Source organism: Etheostoma spectabile, chromosome 16, assembly GCF_008692095.1.
Source record: "Etheostoma spectabile isolate EspeVRDwgs_2016 chromosome 16, UIUC_Espe_1.0, whole genome shotgun sequence".
NCBI classification, from domain to species: domain Eukaryota; kingdom Metazoa; phylum Chordata; class Actinopteri; order Perciformes; family Percidae; genus Etheostoma; species Etheostoma spectabile.
This window is the reverse complement of record NC_045748.1, coordinates 9,543,512-9,564,433: the sequence shown is the minus strand read 5'-3', so window position 1 is coordinate 9,564,433 and position 20,922 is coordinate 9,543,512. Positions and strand designations below refer to the sequence as shown.

The following is a 20,922-nucleotide window of genomic DNA, read 5'->3' as shown; positions in this document are numbered from 1 at the left end:
GCTATTATTCAAATCTAGAAGTATTAAAAATAAAGCTGTCATCTCCAGTGTACTGTGTGCACTGTCCTGACATGTACTGTACAAGGAGCAGGTTAATCTACCAGGGCATGACAGGCGGTCTAATGGATCACGAAAGGGCGGCAGCCAACTTTAAGTCCCATTAAAAGATTACAGCCGAGGCTAATGATTCATCTTGCAATGAGCTGGGTATTGTTAAAAAAAAAAGTTAGATTCCAGTACCGATACTCGGGCTTTAATACCGGTTCCTGAGCGACATTTCTTTCCATACCAATTCAATAAAATCCATTGTAACAAAAAGATTACACATTACAGTACACATCCCATGTTTCTTGACCTAAACAGGAAGTATATCTTATGATGAAAGAGCTGTGGTAGCAATAGTGCAGTTTGTGTGTTTATTCTCTGTGTTATAGGCAAGTGCAACATGTTTTACTGGTTGGACAGTGTAAAATATATAGAGAACAGGACATGTTTTACTGGTTGGACAGTGTAAAATATATAGAGAACAGGACATGTTTTACTGGTTGGAAAGTGTAAAATATATAGAGAACAGGACATGTTTTACTGGTTGGACAGTGTAAAATATATAGAGAACAGGACATGTTTTACTGGTTGGACAGTATAAGATATATAGAGAACAGGACATGTTTTACTGGTTGGACAGTATAAGATATATAGAGAACAGGACATGTTTTACTGGTTGGACAGTATAAGATATATAGGATATGGTATCCTATGGTGTACTTGGATTTAAAGTGGGAATGAGGTAACTGCAAAAGGTCATGTTAATGGGAGTAAAAGAACAGCCTGTTGTACTCAAGAGAACACAGTTTCCTTTTGGTTTTACTCCTAATATTTTCATTAGATTGTTTGTTTTGTGTCTCATAAGCACTTTTTTCCCCTGGATCAATAAGAGGTTTAAGTGTTGTCTTAGCACCGCTGGTTGAGTTTTGGCATACGACTTAAATACCTTTTTTTCACATTGTGTCGGGCACTGAAAAACATGACAGAGTTGACATGATCTTTAGCTTTTGAAATCCAATGTTAGATTTCCTCAAATTTCCCTTCGTGGCCGCTCTTATCCTTCACCATTATCCGTTCAAAATATTCTCAGTGTTGAGTATTAAAACGAAGGAACTAGTGATCTCGCTCTCTGTTAGAGCTGTGCGATTACCGTAATTCCTCCAATTAAATCCTGGGCCTTTTTATTTACCTGAACAGAACGAGGTACCCGGCTTTTATTAGAGGCAGGCCTTTATTTCTAATTCCATCTCTTTGATAAGTATAATTGTTTTCAATAAACCGTTTTAAATGAAAAGCCATAGCGTTCCAGTGAACAGAAATCATTCATTTTTTTTAAGAAATATTTGCAAAATATCACCATACAACCACAGCCAGAAGGGCATAAGATGTAGCTACGCCATCTATTGGCACCTGTAAGTTAATACAAACTACCAGGACTATAATAGGACAATAATAGGACAACTATTACCTCTAATACAATTATGAACCTGAAAATGAGCATAATATCGGCTCTTTAAAGATTTTAATTTTCACTGTAAATGCATATGGTTACAAATATCGGTTATCTGTTTCACTGACTATTAATTGATTGATTGATACTTTTATTAACGTGTCATGCAATTATGTGGCCCATCCCACATGACACCAATACAACAGTGATTAATATAACCGGTCCAATGTCCACACACAACATGCTCCACTTTGCACAAAACAAAAAATAAATATCTAATAATCTAATCTAATAATTGGTATTGGTATCGGTCTTAAAAAAAACTGTATTGGTTGATACCTAAGCCAAATAATATATGCTTACAGTTCATCTTAATTGAATTAGCGGTAGCTCTGACCCATGTGTGTGTGTGTGTGTGTGTGTGTGTGTGTGTGTGTTGTCCTCCCACAGGTCCAGAAGCTGCAATGCATGTGTCCCGTGGACTTCAGAGGCGTCTTCCAGCTGGATGAGAGGAGGAGAGATGCTGTCATTGCACTCGGCATCTTTCTGGTTGAGTCAAACCTGCAGGTAAAGCTTACTTCTCCACTTCATGATACATTTGTGGAGCTAACGGCAAATTTACAGGATGCTGATGTAACCGTGGTAACTCTATATATATACACCAAATAACATGCTGTGGATTGCTTCTGTTGCAGCATAAAGATACGATTGTCCCCTACCTGCTTGGGTTGCTCAAAGGGCTTCCTAAAGTTCAGTGGATTGAAGAAAGCTCCGAACGCAAAGGAAGGGGTAAATACACACCTGGAAATTAGAAACAATATTAACTAGATCCTAAAATTGTCACTGTAGTTGTCTGTTATTCAATGTGCATTAAGTATGGATGGCTGAAAACAATTTAGGGCGCTGTTTTTTATATTCCCTGTACTAACACATACACACACATATGTCCACACATGCTCATTTTATCTATATTTTTGTGATTTATTTTATGCCATTGTTGTGTCCATGCTGCCTTGTGTTAAATTTGTCGATTTCAGGACTTTTGTAATTGCTCGTAATACTATTTTTCCTTAGGTGAGATTCCTTCTTTAGGACCCTAGGGTTTTTCTAATCTCACCTGCGCAATCTTTCTTTTCTTTTTATCGTTTCTGATTTCTTGATTTTTATTGTGCAAATTAAAAAAAATCTAATGTCTCCTAATGTCTACTGTCCTGCAGAGGTCCTTCCTGTCGCAGAAAACTTTACCTTTGGTCTTGTAACGCTACTCTCAGACGTTGCCCAACGTGATGAGACCTTCAGAGGGCAGGTGAGTCTGTTGCTGATATTGTTTCATCATCATTCATCATGCTGGCTGTGAAGTGACTCCTTCCTGACAATATTCCACTGTGAGAGATCGGGGGAAATCTCCCTCCAAATCTGTGCAAACAGGAAACTTGAAAATTAATTTAAAAAAACATGACATGACATGGTGCTCTTTAAAGGCTTTTATATAGACCTTAGTGGTCCCTAATACTGTATCTGAAGTCTCTTTTATCTAGACCGTAGTTGTCCCTAATACTGTATCTGAAGTCTCTTTTATATAGACCTTAGTGGTCCTAATAACTGTATCTGAAGTCTCTTTTTTATAGACCTTAGTGGTCCCTAATACTGTCTCTGAAGTCTCTTTATATAGACCTTAGGTCCACTAATCTGATCTGAAGTCTCTTTATATAGACCTTTGTGGTCCCTAATACTGTATACTGAAGTTCTTTTATATAGACCTTAGTGGTCCCTAATACTGTATCGAAGTCTCTTTTTATATAGACCTTAGTGGTCCCTAATACTGTATCGAAGTCTCTTTTATATAGACCTTAGTGGTCCCTAATACTGTATCTGAAGTCTCTTTTATATAGACCTTAGTGGTCCCTAATACTGTATCTGAAGTCTCTTTTATATAGACCTTAGTGGCCCCTAATACTGTATCTGAAGTCTCTTTTATATAGACCTTAGTGGCCTAATACTGTATCTGAAGTCTCTTTATATAGACCTTAGTGGTCCCTAATACTGTGAAGTCCTTTATATAGACCTTAGTGGTCCCTAATAATGGTATCGAAGTCTCTTTTATATAGACCTTAGTGGTCCCTAATACTGTACTCTGAGTCTCTTTTATAAGACCTTAGTGGTCCCTAATACTGATATGAAGTCTCTTTTATACTAGACCTAGTGGTCCCATAATACTGTATCTGAAGTCTCTTTATATAGACCTTAGTGGTCCCTAATACTGTATCGAAGTCCTTTAATAGACTTAGTGGTCCTAATACTGTATCTGAAGCTCTTTTATAGACCTGTGGCCCTAATAGTATTGAAGTCTCTTTTATATAGATTAGTGGTCCCTAATACTGTATCGAAGTCTCTTTTATATAGACCTTAGTGGTCCCTAATACTGTATCTGAAGTCTCTTTTATAAGACCTATTGGGTCCCTAATACTGTATCTGAAGTCTCTTTTATATAGACCTAGGTCCCTAAACTGTATCTGAAGTCTTTTTATAGCCTTAGTGGTCCCTAATACTTATTCGAAGTTCTTTTATATAGACCTTAGTGGTCCCTAATACTGATCTGAAGTCTTTTATATAGACCTTAGTGGTCCTAATACGTATCTGAAGTATCTTTTTATAGACCTTAGTGGTCCCTAATACTGTATCTGAAGTCCTTTTATATAGACACTTAGTGGTCCCTAATACTGGATCGAAGTCTTTATATAGAACTTAGGGTCTAATACTGTCTGAAGTCCTTTTATATAGACCTTAGTGGTCCCTAATACTGTATCTGAAGTCTCTTATATAGAACTTAGTGGTCCCCAATACGGTATCTGAAGTCTCTTTTATATAGCCTTAGTGGTCCCTTACTGTATTGAGTCTCTTTTATATAGACCTAGTGGTCCCTAATCTATATATGAAGTCTCTTTAATAGACCTAGTGGTCCCTATAAGTATCTGAAGTCTCTTTTATATAGACCTTAGTGGTCCCTAATACTGTATCTGAAGTCTCTTTTATATAGACCTTAGTGGTCCCTAATACGTATCTGAAGTCTCTTTTATATAGACCTTAGTGGTCCCTAATACTGGATCTGAAGTCTCTTTTATATAGACCTTAGTGGTCCTATACTGTATTGAGTCTCTTTTATATAGACTTAGTGGTCCTAATACTGATAGAAGTCTCTTTTATTAGACCTTAGTGGTGTCCCCTAATACTGGATCTGAAGTCTCTTTTATATGACCTTATGGGTCCCTAATACTGATATGAAGTCTCTTTTACATAGACCTTAGTGGTCCCTAATACTGTTCTGAAGTCTCTTAATAGAACCTTAGTGGTCCAATACTGTACTGTAAGTTCTTTACATAGAACTTAGTGGTCCCCTAATACTGTACTGCAGTCTTTTTTTATTAGACCTTAGTGGTCCCTAATACTGGATCTGAAGTCTCTTTTATATTGCTTGTTTGAATGCAAGGGTGTCTCTCTTTTATGAGTGGGCCAAATTCACTGGGCGAGCAAAGCAGAGAAAGGGGAGGTAACCTTGTCCCTTATGACATCATTAGGAGCAAGTTTCCAGATCAGCCCATCTGACCTTTTTATTTTCTCAAAGGCAGAGCAGGACACAAAGGGCACGATTTACACCTATCACCATTTCTAGCCACTAGGGGACCATAGGCAGGCTGGGGGAACTCATATTAATGTTAACAAATCTCATAAAGTTAAATTCTTTTTATGACATGGGACCTTTAAGCTTAAGCTAATAAGATACTTTGACAGTTTGATACAAGCCTGGCCTTTATTAGATTACTGACAATGGAGAGAGAGAGAGAGAGAGAGAGAGAGAGAGAGAGAGAGAGAGAGAGAGAGAGAGAGAGAGAGAGAGAGAGAGAGAGAGAGAGAGAGAGAGAGAGAGAGAGAGATTTTTTTATTATATGTACCCTTTTAGAACTAAATTCTGCTACAACTCAGCAAAGTTACGCTGTCTGTGGAAACATAACGGCTGTATTTTCCATAGCTGTTGATGTCAACAGGGTTTTGTTGTCCAGCACATATGTTTTTTTCTTTCTTTTTTTGTGATCATATTGTTTTATATTTTTTTATATTCAGAAAACATAACATTCACGAACAGTTGCAAACAACACACTGGGGGACATAGGACACGTCCCAGGGCCACAAAAACACAGAGACGAAAAACGGGAGGGAGGGAGACAACACAACACATGCAAAAACAGACACACACAAACACATGTATCATTATTCTCATTTTCATTGACTGATATTAAATCTTATATCATTTAAAAAATGTAAATGATTATAGTGTGATTTTTGCAAGGCTCTGTACCAAACAAAGATGCTTTCTGTAGTCTGTAGGTTAGGATTTGTAGGCTATTTATATTATTTTGTCGTTAACAAATATTGCGCCCCTCTGCGATTTGGATATTGCACCACTCCATATTGCCATATTTCTATAAAATTGTGATTATTTGTGCAGCCCTGGCTAGTAGTTTGAAGTATTTGAAGTGAAGATCAGCGTAACCATCTACTAGAGATTAGAAAAGGTTGCTGTTTCTTTTCATACAATAATAAAAATTTGGAGTAAAGGAAACTATACAGTTCTGCTTGTGTGTGTATACGTTGCGAATAGTCATGGAAATTGTATTATGGGTCCTTGAAAAGGAAAAGTCTTAAAGTATTGTCCATGAAAATGTGTGGGAACCCTGTAAATACTTTGTTGTTGATGTGGACGGTTGAGTCGGAGAATGTGACGATGTTACATCTCTGTCAGATCCTGGAGGCGGTCATGGACATCATGCAGGTCCTGCAGGGTATCTGCAAGAATCCAGAGGCTCACGATAAAGGTACCGACATAACATTTCTGTGCAATCTTTTAAAAATCATGCCCACTGTGTAACGGGTTTAGTTGTTCATTATCAAAATCTGTGTTGCCCGTTCACACACTTGTCTTTATTCATAAATATTTACCACCACTGTCAATTCTAAGTATTCCTTTTGACTTGAAATTTGCAGATTTGCATTTGCATGAACCGGGATAGACGCTCCGTATTCATGTGCCATCTTGAAACGTTAGACATTAGCCAATATGGGACATATAGGACATACTGCTATCTATAGGACATATGGAGGACAAAACACATTCAAAATCCAAATTTCAGGAACAGAAGTCTTCTTCTTTGCCTAGAAAATGAAAAAAAAGATTGAAGAAAGCAAGAGACTGGCTTTTTGAAGCATGAAGGCTACCGTAGCTGTAATACGTACTTTGTACTGCGTGGCGTGAGAGAGTTGATTACGATATATGATCTCACGCTAGATGGAAGAAAGTCCCAAACATTGGACAGCTGCACTTTATTTTTTTTTATTTATTGCCTTTAAAATTTAAACTCTGTATTGTGTTTTTAATGTGTATCATATTTGATGTTTTTAGGTAAAGCTCTTTGTGTCTAATCTGTGATAAGCGCTCTATAAATACATTTTACTAACTCACTCACTTAGCTGCTCTGCGTATTAATTTTATATTAATAATTTAAAGTGCTCTAACTTCCGTGATCCTCTTTTCTGTGCAGAATACCTGTGCAGGTACACTGTGCCCACCCTGCTCGGTGTTGCTCGAGCTTTTGGCCGATACAGCAACACAGACGAGCCGCTGCTGTCCAAGCTGTTCCCCCGACCGGTCACTCCCGTGCCGCCTACGAGCGATGACAGCGACGCGACGCACCGGCGGTCCTTCAACGACTTCCGCTCCATCCTGCCGAGCTCTTTGCTCACGGTGTATCAGGAAGACACTCTCAAACGTAAAGGCTCCAGTCAACAGGTACGGGTTATTTGGGAAAAGCAGAGAAACAAACCTGAACCTAACCTGTAAAAACCTTCAAGTCTTCACATGCACCTTTTAATGTGATTTCAGGCCAGTCCAGAGAGAGAATGTTTGACCCCCATCTCACCTGCCGACGCCTCTGCGCAGTACTTTGAAGGTAATTCCCCGGAGCTGAAGCGAGGGTTCAACTATAGGGATTGCCCGATGGCCCGGGGCAAGTAAAAACGCCGAGTCGGGCAAGTAGATATAACAACCTGCTTACCTGTTTGGGCATCATCGCATCATTAATGAAATCATTGTTCTCTTGCCCCCGTCGGAGAATGCTTGTTGAATTATTTGAATGTGCTGTTGGCCAATCAAGAAGTGAGTTGGTGCTTGTCTCGTTTGACGTTATTTTTAAAAGAAAATTATTTTTTTCCGACGTTTCTTTTTTTATTATACCATTTGCTGCTTTTTTGATGCCTTTTTTCTGCGTTCTTTTTGACAATTTTGATGGTTTTTGTTTAGTTGTTAATGCTTTTTTTTTCAACTTGGACCCTTTTTTTGTGTGATAAACTCACAGGTGCTGCTAATGCAGCTAATGGGTATTGTTGCTTCCGGGCCCGTTCCCGGCCCCGGCAATTCACGAAAAAACAAAACAAAACAAAAAACACTTTGTAGCGGCTGAGACCTGTCCTACCACTTGGGGGAGACAGCACGAGCACATATGAACAAAATAAACATGCTAAATAAAAGCAGATTTTAAATTACATTGTAATAATTTAAGGGCCCGGCACTTAAATTCAACTAAAATGTAACAGTGAACAATCAGTGTTCGACCTACAGTCTGTTGAGATGCCTCTTTTTTTGTGTCCATGTTTTTTTGCCAGAAAAAAACAGTTAGTGTTGGGGCCTATAACAGTTGACCGGACAAGTGGAAAACAAATCTTGAGGTTGAACCCCACTCTCTAAAGGAACATGCTTTTCATACTTCTGACTGCTGTCCCTCTTCAGGCTCATACCTCCCTGATGGCAGCGCAGTGGACCCCGAGTACTACTTCTCCACCATCAGCTCCAGCTTCTCCGTCTCCCCTCTTTTCACCGGAAGCAGCTCTGGAGAGTTTCACGTCCCTCTGGATATGCTCAGACAGCTCCTTCAAATGGTTAGCAGCCACAGCGGCAGAATAGACACATTTGATATAAAGAGAATTGGATGCAAGATGGAAATTTGATTTAAAAAAATTGGAAATTCATTCACTTGTTTCTCTCAAATAGGTTGAACTATTTGTCTCTGAGTCGTTTCTGAAATCACTGGATGACTCCTTGGCAGAGCTTTTAGAGGTATGAATCTTATGTCACAACAGATGTTTGTCTTTTTTTGACACAACTGTTTACTGATACTTTTCTGCTACTTTCTTGCAGTTGAGTCCTGGTCTTCGTCTCTACTACAAAACCTTCAGTGATTCTCTGTATGTGGCCATATTTAAAATGCTAAGAGACACCCTGTACAATTTAAAAGGTAAAGAATCCCAGTTTCCCCCTCTGTCTTCACATGATTCCAAAATTAGGCCACAAATGTGTCTTCTAAAACAGTGTTTCTCAAATGGGGGTACTTAGGGGTGCTTTGGAGCACTGCAGGGGGTACGGTACATATGTTAATGTATCAGTCATTCATAATTCCCTGAAAAATTATATTATAATAGTTAATTAATTAAGTAGTGGATTTTAAACATTTGAAGTATTATTTAACAAAAAAAATCAGTCACAAAGTTGTTGTTTAGTCAATCAGACAGGGGTGGTGCAGCGCTGTAATGTACCCCTTTATACAAGTTACTCCCCCCCCCCCCAAAAGAAAAATGCTTAGCACTGGTCTGGGGGGCCTCGGCTCAGAGAATATTTCACGCGGTACATTATTGAAAGAAGTTTGAAAACCACTGTTCTGAGAAAAAACGACAACAAATATTAACGATGTGTTTTTCTGTGTTCCTCAGACCTTCAGACGGACTTTGTGAAGGAGGTTCATGACTTTGTGCTGGAGCAGTTCAGCAGCAGCCAGTCGGAGCTGCAGAGGATCCTGCACGATGTCGAGTACCTCCACAGTGAACTGAGCCCGCTCAAACTGCGCTGTCAGGCCAACGCCGCCTGCGTGGACCTCATGGTGTGGGCGGTTACTGAAGAGCAGGGTGAGAAATCAGTTAGTTCAGACAGGAAGTCATCTGCCTCAAGAAGGCATCTCTGTAAAGGTTTCCTCTGTTCATTGTTGTCACCAGGAGCTGAGAACCTTTGCACCAAACTATCGGAGAAGCTGCAGTCCAAGACGTCCAGTAAAGTCATCATCGCTCACATGCCGCTCCTCATTTGCTGCTTACAGGTAACTGCTTGTTTGTTTTTATTAAACAAAAAAAGCAAAAATAAGATTGAATAATCCTCTGTTAACCTTTTATAATCTTTGCCCAAAACATGTCATTACACCTATATTCATATCCATAGATATTCATTGAAAAAATACACAATACATAAACAGTTTAGATATCCATCATCTTTGTCTGCCTATCCGGTGTTGGGTCTCGGGGGCAGCAGCTCCAGCAGGGAACCCCAAACTTCCCTTCCCCGAGCCACATCAACCAGCTCCGACTGGGGGATCCCGAGGCGTTCCCAGGCCAGGTTGGAGATATAATCTCTCCACCTAGTCCTGGGTCTTCCCCGAGGCCTCCTCCCAGCAATACATAAACATTTTAGATAGGAATAAGCTAATACTTGGCATTTTTGCGGCAGCGCCGTAACCTTTTGTGTAATGGGTAGATTTGGTTGCTAGTGAACATTTTCGAGTTCAGATTTGAGTCGCGCATGCGTCACTTTGCAACAATTGGCCTACAAGATGCTAACAAGACATTTCTATAATGTCAATACAGTAAAAAGAGACCAAGCTGTAAAGCAATGAGGAAAACAGGAAAAAAACATGCCTATAATAGAAGTCAACACAATATAACTTCACCTAAATATAAATACATTAAAAATATTTGATCACCAAAAAACACAACATAACTTAACCCAAAAACAACAACACTAAGACAAGATAGGAACTCAACAAACTGACCTCCTTCAATGAGACAATAGCAATATATATATATATTTACACATATATATATATACCAGAACGGACCTCACCACGAGCATGGTAACAAAGACAGAAAATAATGACTAATATAACAGAAAACCTTACAATGTAGAAAAGAGTGCACTCCATTTAAAAGCTAAAGGACATAAACGTGGATTATGAATTAACCAAACAGTGTAATAGGTTTTTGTTTGGGGTGTTGCTGATTGCAATAAATAAGTGTGTGTACTAAACAGCATGGGGTGAAATTGTGTACCATATTACCATTGCTGGCTGCTTGTGTTTGTTTTACAGTTGAGTTCAAAATCACTTACTGCTCCCTTAATTTATTGGTGTATAAACCTTGACTTAGTAAACACTTAAGTTTGAACTTTCAACCAGCCGCTGCAACCTGCTCCAGCGGTTTTTGTTTTTGAAAAGCCTGGATGGGAGGGCAGCCATAGTTGTTAACTCATATATATATATATATATATATATATATATATACACACATACACACAAACACACACACACACACATGTGTCTGTGTCCACAGGGCTTGGGTCGTCTGTGTGAGCGCTTCCCTGTAGTGGCCCACTCTGTCACCACGTCACTGAGAGACTTCTTGGTGGTGCCCTCACCTGTTCTGGTGAAGCTGTACAAATACCACAGCCAGTACACTCCAGGTAACTGAGTGCTACATCAGTCAATAGCAGGAGTTTTTCCAGTTCGTTTTTTTTTTTAACAAATCCTTGTTTGTTTTCCAGCCGGTGGTGAAATAAAGATCCATGTAACCAACGAACATTCCCAGTCCACACTCAGTACCCAGAGCAAGAAGAGCCAGCCCTCCATGTACGAACAGCTGCGGGACATCTCCATCGATAACATCTGCAGGTGAATTCGCCCACATACACAAACTTATACAACGTAAGCACACAATGGGTGCGTATGTATAATAATAGCTGGATACAAGGTTTGAGGAGGAGCCCTGTTCATTCCTATTAGAGTTGCTCAGGGTGCTTTAATAATAATAATAATAATAAATAACAAAATTAAGACAAATAAGTTCAACTTCTGGGTATAAAATGATATGGATGATCGCCGCTGCTTCCGTATTCTGCTGATTAGAGACCGCCAACGATTGCTTCTGGTTTAGCGCTACGGTAATTTAAATGATGATTAAATGATTTAATTGTGCGGCGCTTCTAGTTTTTTCAAACGTTATTGGACCAAATGGATCAAATTTTGATGAAGTCATTTTGCGGGTGTTGTGAAGCTTGAAAAAAAAATCCATGCACTGATTTACAGACGGGAAAAAGTATTTTTGGGCCCTTTGGCATCACGTGACGGACACAGAAGTTGGAATCCCACAGTTTGGCTGCTATGTCAAATGTGCTTCAAAGGCCGGCACACTTCTTAGGGACCTGATGCACACACACTGGTACGAACACAGCCTTTACTCTCCAATCTGTCCCTCTGTCCTCAGGTGCCTGAAAGCCGGACTGACTATGGATAATGTCATTGTAGAAGCTTTTCTCGCCAGTCTGTCTAACCGTCTCTACATCTACCAGGAAAACGATAAGTGAGCATCATGTTATACTACAGATGAGAATGAGAAGTCTTAATTTGAGAGTGTATTTACAGATGCTCCCGTCTCCTCCCCAGGGATGCTCACTTGATCCCAGACCACACCATCAGGGCTTTGGGTCACATCGCTGTGGCTTTACGGGACACCCCCAGAGTAATGGAGCCCATCCTCCAGATCTTACAGCAGAAGTTCTGTCAGCCCCCCTCCCAGCTGGACGTCCTCATCATAGACCAGCTTGGCTGCATGGTCATCACAGGCAATGTAAATATATGTACATACAGTATCTCTATTGTAGAGCTGCAAAGATTAATTGATTAGTTGTCAACTATTTAGAATAATTATATTTTGATAATCGATTAATCTTGAGTCATTTTTGTATATTTTAAAACTTCTCTGATTCCAGCTTGTTAAATATGAATATTTTCTAGTTTCTTCTCTCCTCTGTGACAGTAAACTGAATATCTTTGAGTTGTGGACAAACCGAGACATTTGAGGACATAAACTTGTACTTTGGGAAACATTTTATTGACAAAACGACTAAGCGATGAGATGAAACTAATCAACTGATTTAATCTATAAACTAAAAAAGAATTGTTAGTTGCAGCCCTACTCTATTATTTATGCATATACACAACTCATTTCAAAGCGGTGTGACTTTTCGAAATGTCTTTTTTCTTTTTTCTTTTTACTCAGCAATACATCTACCAGGAAGTTTGGAATTTGTTCCAGCAGATCAGTGTCAAAGCCAGCTCCATGGTCTACTCTACCAAAGACTACAAGGACCATGGATACAGGTGAGCACCATCTCCGAGACCTGCAGGACCGCAGACGATCTCGCCGACATTACTGTCTTTAAAAGGCTGCAGCGCGCTGGGAATTAAAACTAGAGTGACAATATGGGCAGCATATGAAACTAGACAATCATGGCATGCTAGATTGTTTAGAAGAGGGCTAAATAACGCTCCAAAGTTATGCTAAATCTCTGCTTAGGAAAAATTGGCATGACTATTTTCAAAGGGGTCCTGTGAGCTCTCACCTCAAGATATCTATATTACAATGGGTTCTATCCCATACAGTATAAATTTGTTAATTTCACCCATTCCAAAAAAGTTGTATTTGAATATTTCGGGATACTGGGGTGCCTTAACAGTCTTGGAATTACAAGAATTGGATATAAGTCAAATTCTGAGACTCAAAAAAATCCTATAAATTGCTGCAATTACTTATAAAACATAATTGAGCATGAGATTAGCCATCATTTACTTCCACCATAATGTTTTAAGCCCAAAAAAAATCAAATTTCGAATAATGCCTCACCGGAACACAATGTTCACATATTTTTGACTTGAAACACCATGCTGAGTTGCATCTCAAATTAATTAAGTTTCCATTTCAGATGCCGTTTACCACTTTTATGTGTCCTGTTCTGTTGGTGGCCTGCTATCTCCGCCTAAAAAAGACAAAAATGGGATTATGGTTACTGTCCTTTGGAGTTGATGAGTACATATGAAAGTGATGCCGAGGGGGAGAATATGCCATTTCATTGCTCTGTATTATTCAGCTTGTCATGAGAGTCTAGTAAATGAATGTCCCTCTCCTGTATGCAGACACTGCTCCTTGGCTGTGATCAACGCTCTGGGGAACATAGCAGCGAACATGCAGGCTGAGCAGATGGTCGACGAGCTGCTGGTCAACCTGCTGGAGCTTTTTGTTCAGCTGGGCTTAGAGGGGAAGAGAGCCAGTGAGAGGGCATCAGACAAAGGCCCGGCTCTGAAGGTATTGCACACACACGCACACGCACACGCTCTGAAGGTATTGCACACACACACACACACACACACACACACACACACACACACACACACACACACACACACACACACACACACACACACACACTCACAGTCACATGCACATGCACCATGCACATGCACATCACAACAACACACAAACAGCAGCAATGAAAACACAGTGTTGGCACAGAAGAAAAGCTTATTCTGAAACATTTATTAAAGTGCAATACAGCCAATCAAATGCATGCTAGCATACACGCCAACTAGAAGAATATTTTGTGAGAGTTTGAGTGTGTAAATAATTTCTCAAAGGGGTCTGATGCAAAACTATCGTGGCCAGCCCTGGTGGTTTAGGGGTTTAAAGTGAAGTTAAGACCAAAGATTTGTGACAAAACTGTTTTACGGGGAACATTTCAGCCGACGTGTCATCCCTCTCTCTCTCTCCTCTCTCTCTCTCTCTCCTCTCTCTCTCTCTCTCTCTCTCTCTGTGTATGTATGTGAGCAGAAAGATGAAGGTGGATGACTGTTGATATTAATGTGAATCTACTGTTTACTCGGATGGTGAAAGCCAGAATCAGGAATGATTATAATTATTATAAAGAGAAGAAGGATGTGAATCAGTTCAGTGTGATCTGGGCCTGTGTCTCATCTTTTTTCAGGAGCTGACGTCGGGTTTTTAAGTGTATATGTATTTACGTATCTATTGGCCTGTTGAAAAGAGATTATTTTTGTAAATAACGCGATGGAACATTCAGAGAATAAAGTTCCTTTAAAAATCTCTCTCCCCCCCCCCCTCTATTTTTACACTTTCCTATCTGTGTGTACTGTCCAACAAAATGCATAAAAAAAAAAAAAAAAATCAACTAAAAAGGAAATGCGGGTAGTGAGATATTTGTGATATGGGGCTGAATAAATAAAATTGACTTGACAAGAGTGTGACATAAAGGTTTTTTAAACACAGTCGTTACACGGCTAAAGGCTTGAAAATAAGTGAGAAGTGGACAGATGACGACTTGCTTCATGATCTAATTTTAAGACCAAACTGTTTTAAATCCCTGTGTCTTTTGTATGTCTTTGTAGTCTTGTCACAATGAATTGTTAAAATGGGCTCAATAGCTCATTAGTCTCTCTTCAAGGGCCCGAATGGTGTTGCACTCGATTGTATAACGTGAAAGTGATGGAAGTAGTTGTTTGAAGAACGAAAAAAGAGAGCTTGAGAGAGAAGTTTAAAGCCTGTCCACCTTGTTTTGGGAAGTTACATAAAACTGTCAGATTTGACAAGTACTTCCTTGGAGTCATCCTGACACCCAGATATTCTCTCCGCTTTGGTCTCTTTAGGCATCAAGCAGTGCTGGAAACCTCGGTGTCCTCATTCCAGTGATTGCAGTGGTAAGTGTTCTGGATATTTCCAACATTTTCAGCTTTTATCACATTGTGTTTATTACCGTCTCACTTATTTATTAGCATGTAAAGTATTGTCAAAACCTAGAAGGGCTGCAACTTATGATTATTTTCCTAGTTGATTAAACGGTTGATTATTTTCTCGATTAATGGAGTAGTTGTTTGGACTCTAAAATATCAGAAAATTGTAAAAAAAAAAAAAAAAAATGTATATCAATGTTTCCCAAAAGCCCAAAATGACTTCCTTAAATGTCTCGTTTTGTCCACAACTCGAAGATATTCAGGGTCACAGAGCAGAGAAGAAACCAGGACATATTCACATTTAACAAGCTGGAATCAGAGAAGTCTTTACTTACTCAAGCCAATTTTTTGATCATCAAAAAAGTTGGCGATTAATTTAGTAGTTGTCAACTAATCAATTGATCTTTGAAGCTCTAAAACCTAATACATATATATATATATATATATATATATAATATATATATATATATATATATTATATATATATAATTTCTTTAATAAATAAGGTACATTTTGTCCACGTCTTTATCATCTAAGACTCGATGATGATGCTCTTCAGTAACTTAATAACCACAGAGATTTATTTTCTTTTCTTCTTCTTCCTCTGCCGGTAGCTGACTAAGAGGTTGCCACCGATTAAGGAAGCAAAGCCACGTCTGCAGAAGCTCTTCAGGGACTTTTGGCTCTACTCCGTTGTCATGGGATTTGCTGTTGAGGAGGTCAGGTAACCAGTGGTTTCCACAATACCCCCCCCCCCCCCCGTTATCAACACCCGCCAATATAATAACAATAATACAGAAAAGACAACCCAGTAACTACAGTATTCAAGCCGTTTGACAAGATAGTAACAAATAGAATAAACATATGTAGGTCTGTCCCCTCTTAGTCAATTACTTGACTAATCTGTTGTTTTGGAATTAGTTGACTAAAGTTTCTTTAGTTAATAATTCATTTTATAATTACTCATTTCCAAGAAACTTATGAGCACATTTCTGGTGAACACAAGATATAAAGTGATGCTTTTGCAGGATTAATTGTGTAGAAACTAATGTTTACAGACTACATTTATATTGTATTTTTCTAGTCTAAACTACCTCTCAAAGCGCACAGCTTTGTTGATTAAATCAACTAATCGATTAGTCGACAAAATCATGTGTTAGTCAACTAAGAATATCTTCAGTCGAGGACAGCCCTAAACATATGAATAAATGACAACATCATAAGTCATCGTACACGTCTCTCCTCAGCACATAGCGTTTTAGGAGTCCTCCCCAAAGTTCAGATACTTTCCCCATTTTCTGGCATAGACATCTAATCTGGCAAACCACTTAAATGACATTTTTCAGACGTTACAACCCTAGCCACCTCACAAGCCCACTTCTGGATAGATGGCACCACTTCACTCTTCCATCCTCTTAAAGTCCAATAGAAACAATGCCTTATCTTGAACTGAATGGGGCAAACCCTCACTTGATGTGACATAGTTTTAATATTCCTACAGATTCTCATCATGTTTTGTTGCTGTTGTTGAAATCTGCAGGTCTGTGGCCAGAGGAATGGTACGAGGGAGTTTGTGAGATTGCGACCAAATCGCCGCTGCTCACATTTCCCAGCGGGGAACCTTTACGCTCGGAGCTGCAGTACAATTCTGCACTGAAGAACGACACTGTCACTGCGGTACGGCAGAACACACGTGCGCTCCGCAACTATGCTCACGCATAAAGTACGCATTAGTTCATTACGTTCATTGTTGTATTTCAGGGGGAGCTGAATGATCTGCGTAGCACCATCATCAACCTGCTGGATCCTCCGCCGGAGGTGGCTGCGCTCATCAACAAACTGGACTTTGCCATGTCCACATATCTGCTGTCTGTCTACAGATTGGAATACATGAGGTATGTCTACATTGTGTATATATATATATATATATATATATTAGGGCTGCTCGATTATGGAAAAACAATAATAATCAAGATTATTTGGGTCACTATTAAAATCAAGATTATTTACTCATTGTCTTTTTGAAAGATGTTGCATTTTTGTATTTATTAGGGGTGGGGGGGGGGACAAAATAGTGTCTTGATATTTTCCGTGGCAATACTGTATTGATACACCGACGCCAAGTCTTGATCTTTTATTCTTTTATTTTATCATTTGAATTTGGGGCAAAAATTTCAAGTTGGAAAAAAGGTTATGAATTGGAATATGTTTAAAATCATTGTATCGTGATGATATTGTATCTGGAGGCGTCTGGTGATTCCCAGCCCTAGTAATAAGTTATAAGTTTAAAAAAAGCTGTCAATTGGCGCCCAGTTGGCCCAGTTGGTAAAGCGGGCGCCCATTTCTAGAGGTTTACAACTCAACGCAGCGGACCTAGGTTCGACCTCCGGCCCTTTGCTGCATGTCATCCCCCCCCCCTCCCCCTTTCATTTCTTCAGCTGTCCTGCCAATAAAGGTATAAAACTCCCCAAAAATAGGCTTAAAAAAATAAATAGAAAGATATCAAACAGTTATAAGACCTTTCTAAAAACACCTGGAGAATTTCCCTTCATACTTTTCCAGTTTGAAATTTCTTTTAAAATTTCGGGACCCAAGAAAAAAGAGATTACCTGCAAAAAGTTGTGTAACATAATGTTTTTTCTCAAATTACTCTATTATTGTGGTCATATGGGAAACAAAATTGTAATTGTTGCACAGCTCTAGGATTTCATTTCATTTTCATTTCAAACATCTGCATCAAAATATGCATACAGTTGCTCTCCGGACTTCACCAGCCCCCCCCCCCCCCCTTTTTTTTTTTCTCTGCACTACCACATTTTACATTTTCTTATATTCTTATATTTTTGTGTCAACACTGTGAAGGGATTGCTTCAATCTCATTGCACAGGTACTGTTGACTTGTGTATAATGACAATAAAGGCATTCTATTCTATTCTAAACCTTTATCTTAAACTTGGGGCCCATAGAGGGAGACCCTTATTTTACATGGGGCAGAGTGCACAGCATGCACTTTAAAAAAAAAAAAAGTTTGAACATTTAGGTAAAACAGACACATATATTGTCTTATGTGCTTGACCGTGTTCAGTGGTTATATTTTTATATCTACATTTTTATTCATCTTTATTTGTTAGGATGCTGCGCGCTCTGGACTCTGAGCGCTTTCAGGTCATGTTCCGATACTTTGAAGACAGAGCGATACAGAAGGATAAATCTGGTAAGCAGAAAGAAAGAAAAAAAAAAACCCTGTGCTATTACTTTTTTATTCTATGCTAGGCCTGCATGATAAATCGTTCACCCCAGTTTGAGATTTAATTTTTAAATAACGTTTTTAATGACTTTGATTCTCATTTAAATTTACAAGCCGACTGCATCACAAACGCTACTTTCTTCTGTGAGTTTTGAACATAGACTGTATAAAATAGGTTTTAACGTTCTCCCTCGCGCTACAATGCTCTCCCTTCTCTTCACTGAAGCCTCTGTTTACAGGCTTGTGGCGATGCACATCGTGCCAAATGGCACATTACACTTCATGAGAAACAAATCGTGGCAGAGAATCGTGATATCAATTCTGAGCTAAAAAATCGTGATTCGTGTTTTTCCCCTGAATCGTGCAGGCCTAGTCTAAACATTAATGCCTAATCTATTCTTTCCAGGCATGATGCAGTGTGTGATTGCCGTTAGCGACAAGGTTTTTGAGGTCTTCCTGCACATGATGGCTGACAAAGTAAGGAGGATGTTTTCAATGAAGAAGAACTCGTATCCTGTTTTAGAGTGTGTTTTAGATTCTGACCCTCTGGGGGATTTTTACTACAGGGTCTGAGATGCTTTTTGTAACATGTCGTTCCCCTGACAGTTAATTGCAGAAGGCTTCGTAAATACAACTAGTGTATCTTAATTCAACAATTGTTTGATTAGTTGATTAACAGAAAATGTAACCTACAACTAATTAACTAAACGATTTATCCAGCAAAAAAACTAAATATTCTTCATCTTCTCAAAAGTGACTATTTGTTGTTTTTCTCTGATTTATATCATTGCAAACTAAGTTTCACTGAACTTTGGTCTGTTGGTTGAAACAAGACATTTGATGACATCCCCACATGGGCATTTTCACTTTCACTTTTTCATGGACCCAACGATTACTGTATTTTCCGGACTATAAGTCGCATCAGTCATAAAAATGCATCATGAAGAGGAAAAAAAACATATACACTACCAGTCAAAAGTTAGGGGTCACTTACAAATTTCCATCCCACTCCATTATAGACAGAATACCAGCGTATCTGAGTGGGGGGGGGCTGATCTTTAATGCAACATATACATTGCTCTTTATCAGCAACCATTCATCCAATGGTTCAAAGGCTCATTCTATTCACTAATTTGATATAATTAAAAAAATAAAAACTAGAAAAACCTTGGAGAATCCTTTTGCAATTATGTAAGCACATAATGTAATCTGAAAACTGCCCTGGTTAAAAAAAAAAAACTGATCTCAGCTGATATTCTGTCTATAATGGGGCGCAATGGAAATTTCTAAGTGACCCCAAACGTTTGGCCGGTAGTGAATAAGTCGCACTTATTTAGAAATGTATTTCACAAAATCAGCTTTCTTTGTTTTCTTCGTTGCGGTAAGAGTAACCTCTGCTTTTGGCCTGTCCCTCACAATTTTCTCACTCACTCCAAACGTTCGTTCTGCTGCTCAATTACCGTTTTCGGCTGCATATTTTACCACCTGCTCTTTGTAATCTGCGGGATAGGATTTTCTTTTTTAGGCCATTTTTTGTTTGTGTTCAGTCTTTCTCAGTTGTCTTTAAGTTACTGTTTCAGTTAATTTAATGTTTACTTCTAGGCTCATGTCAGTCAGTATGAATTAACATTTAAAATTAAATTATATATTTTGATATATAAGTCGCACCTTACTAGAAGTCGCAGGACCAGCCAAACTACAAAAAAAAGTGTGACCAGTAGTCCGGAAAATACAGTAATTGAGAAAGTAATCGGCCATAAGTTGCCGACCTAATTTTTACGAGCTGTTATATTTTCAGCCAAAAACCAAAGCCCATGAGGAGGAGCTGGAACGCCACGCTCAGTTCCTCTTGGTCAACTTCAACCACATCCACAAGAGGATCCGCAGAGTGGCTGACAAATATCTGTCTGGCCTGGCTGAAACGTGAGAGTGGACACATAGTACACATGCACATTTACTCATAATACTACACCGACTCTTTCACTAACCCTTGTGTTGTCTTTCATTCAACCATGCACTTGTTGTCCTCCCGGGTCAAAACTAGGGCTGTCCCCAATTGTTTTTATGATTAGTCAATTCATCTAACAATTAATTTGCTTATTATTCTAAAGACTTTTGAACTGAACTTTGGAGAATAAATCCATCCATCCTCATAAGCTTATCTGCTGTCGGGTTGCGGGGGCAGCAGCTCCAGCAGGGGACCCCGATCTTCCCTTTCCCAAGCCACATTAACCAGCTCCGACTGGGGGATCCAGAGGCGTTCCCAGGCCTGGTTGGAGATATAATCCCTCCACCTAGTCCTGGGTCTTCCCCAAGGCCTCCTCCCAGCTGGATGTGCCTGGAACACCTTCCTAGGGAAGTAGAGATGAAGAAGAGATGCGATCTTTTGTCACACGTGCAAAGCATGTTGAATGGAATCATTCGTGTTATTTTTGGGTAGCGGTAGTTAAAAAGAA

At 39.2% G+C, this 20,922-nt stretch overlaps 1 protein-coding gene across 1 annotated transcript in view; it reads left to right on the top strand.

Annotated features, from left to right (window-relative positions):
- The window catches only part of pi4kaa (phosphatidylinositol 4-kinase, catalytic, alpha a), a 45,571-nt gene that overhangs the window by 1,989 nt on the left and 22,660 nt on the right, over window positions 1-20,922 (top strand). Inside the window, exons 2-25 of the mRNA XM_032539215.1 lie at window positions 1,946-2,062; window positions 2,191-2,284; window positions 2,713-2,801; window positions 6,294-6,366; window positions 7,090-7,337; window positions 7,431-7,497; window positions 8,334-8,482; window positions 8,595-8,660; window positions 8,742-8,838; window positions 9,311-9,502; window positions 9,590-9,690; window positions 10,973-11,102; window positions 11,184-11,310; window positions 11,903-11,998; window positions 12,082-12,265; window positions 12,698-12,798; window positions 13,612-13,780; window positions 15,136-15,186; window positions 15,834-15,933; window positions 16,751-16,896; window positions 16,981-17,114; window positions 18,351-18,433; window positions 18,873-18,943; window positions 20,265-20,389. Of these exons, the coding sequence (XP_032395106.1) occupies window positions 1,946-2,062; window positions 2,191-2,284; window positions 2,713-2,801; window positions 6,294-6,366; window positions 7,090-7,337; window positions 7,431-7,497; window positions 8,334-8,482; window positions 8,595-8,660; window positions 8,742-8,838; window positions 9,311-9,502; window positions 9,590-9,690; window positions 10,973-11,102; window positions 11,184-11,310; window positions 11,903-11,998; window positions 12,082-12,265; window positions 12,698-12,798; window positions 13,612-13,780; window positions 15,136-15,186; window positions 15,834-15,933; window positions 16,751-16,896; window positions 16,981-17,114; window positions 18,351-18,433; window positions 18,873-18,943; window positions 20,265-20,389 (2,810 nt within the window). The remainder of the gene's footprint in view (window positions 1-1,945; window positions 2,063-2,190; window positions 2,285-2,712; window positions 2,802-6,293; window positions 6,367-7,089; window positions 7,338-7,430; window positions 7,498-8,333; window positions 8,483-8,594; window positions 8,661-8,741; window positions 8,839-9,310; window positions 9,503-9,589; window positions 9,691-10,972; window positions 11,103-11,183; window positions 11,311-11,902; window positions 11,999-12,081; window positions 12,266-12,697; window positions 12,799-13,611; window positions 13,781-15,135; window positions 15,187-15,833; window positions 15,934-16,750; window positions 16,897-16,980; window positions 17,115-18,350; window positions 18,434-18,872; window positions 18,944-20,264; window positions 20,390-20,922) is intronic.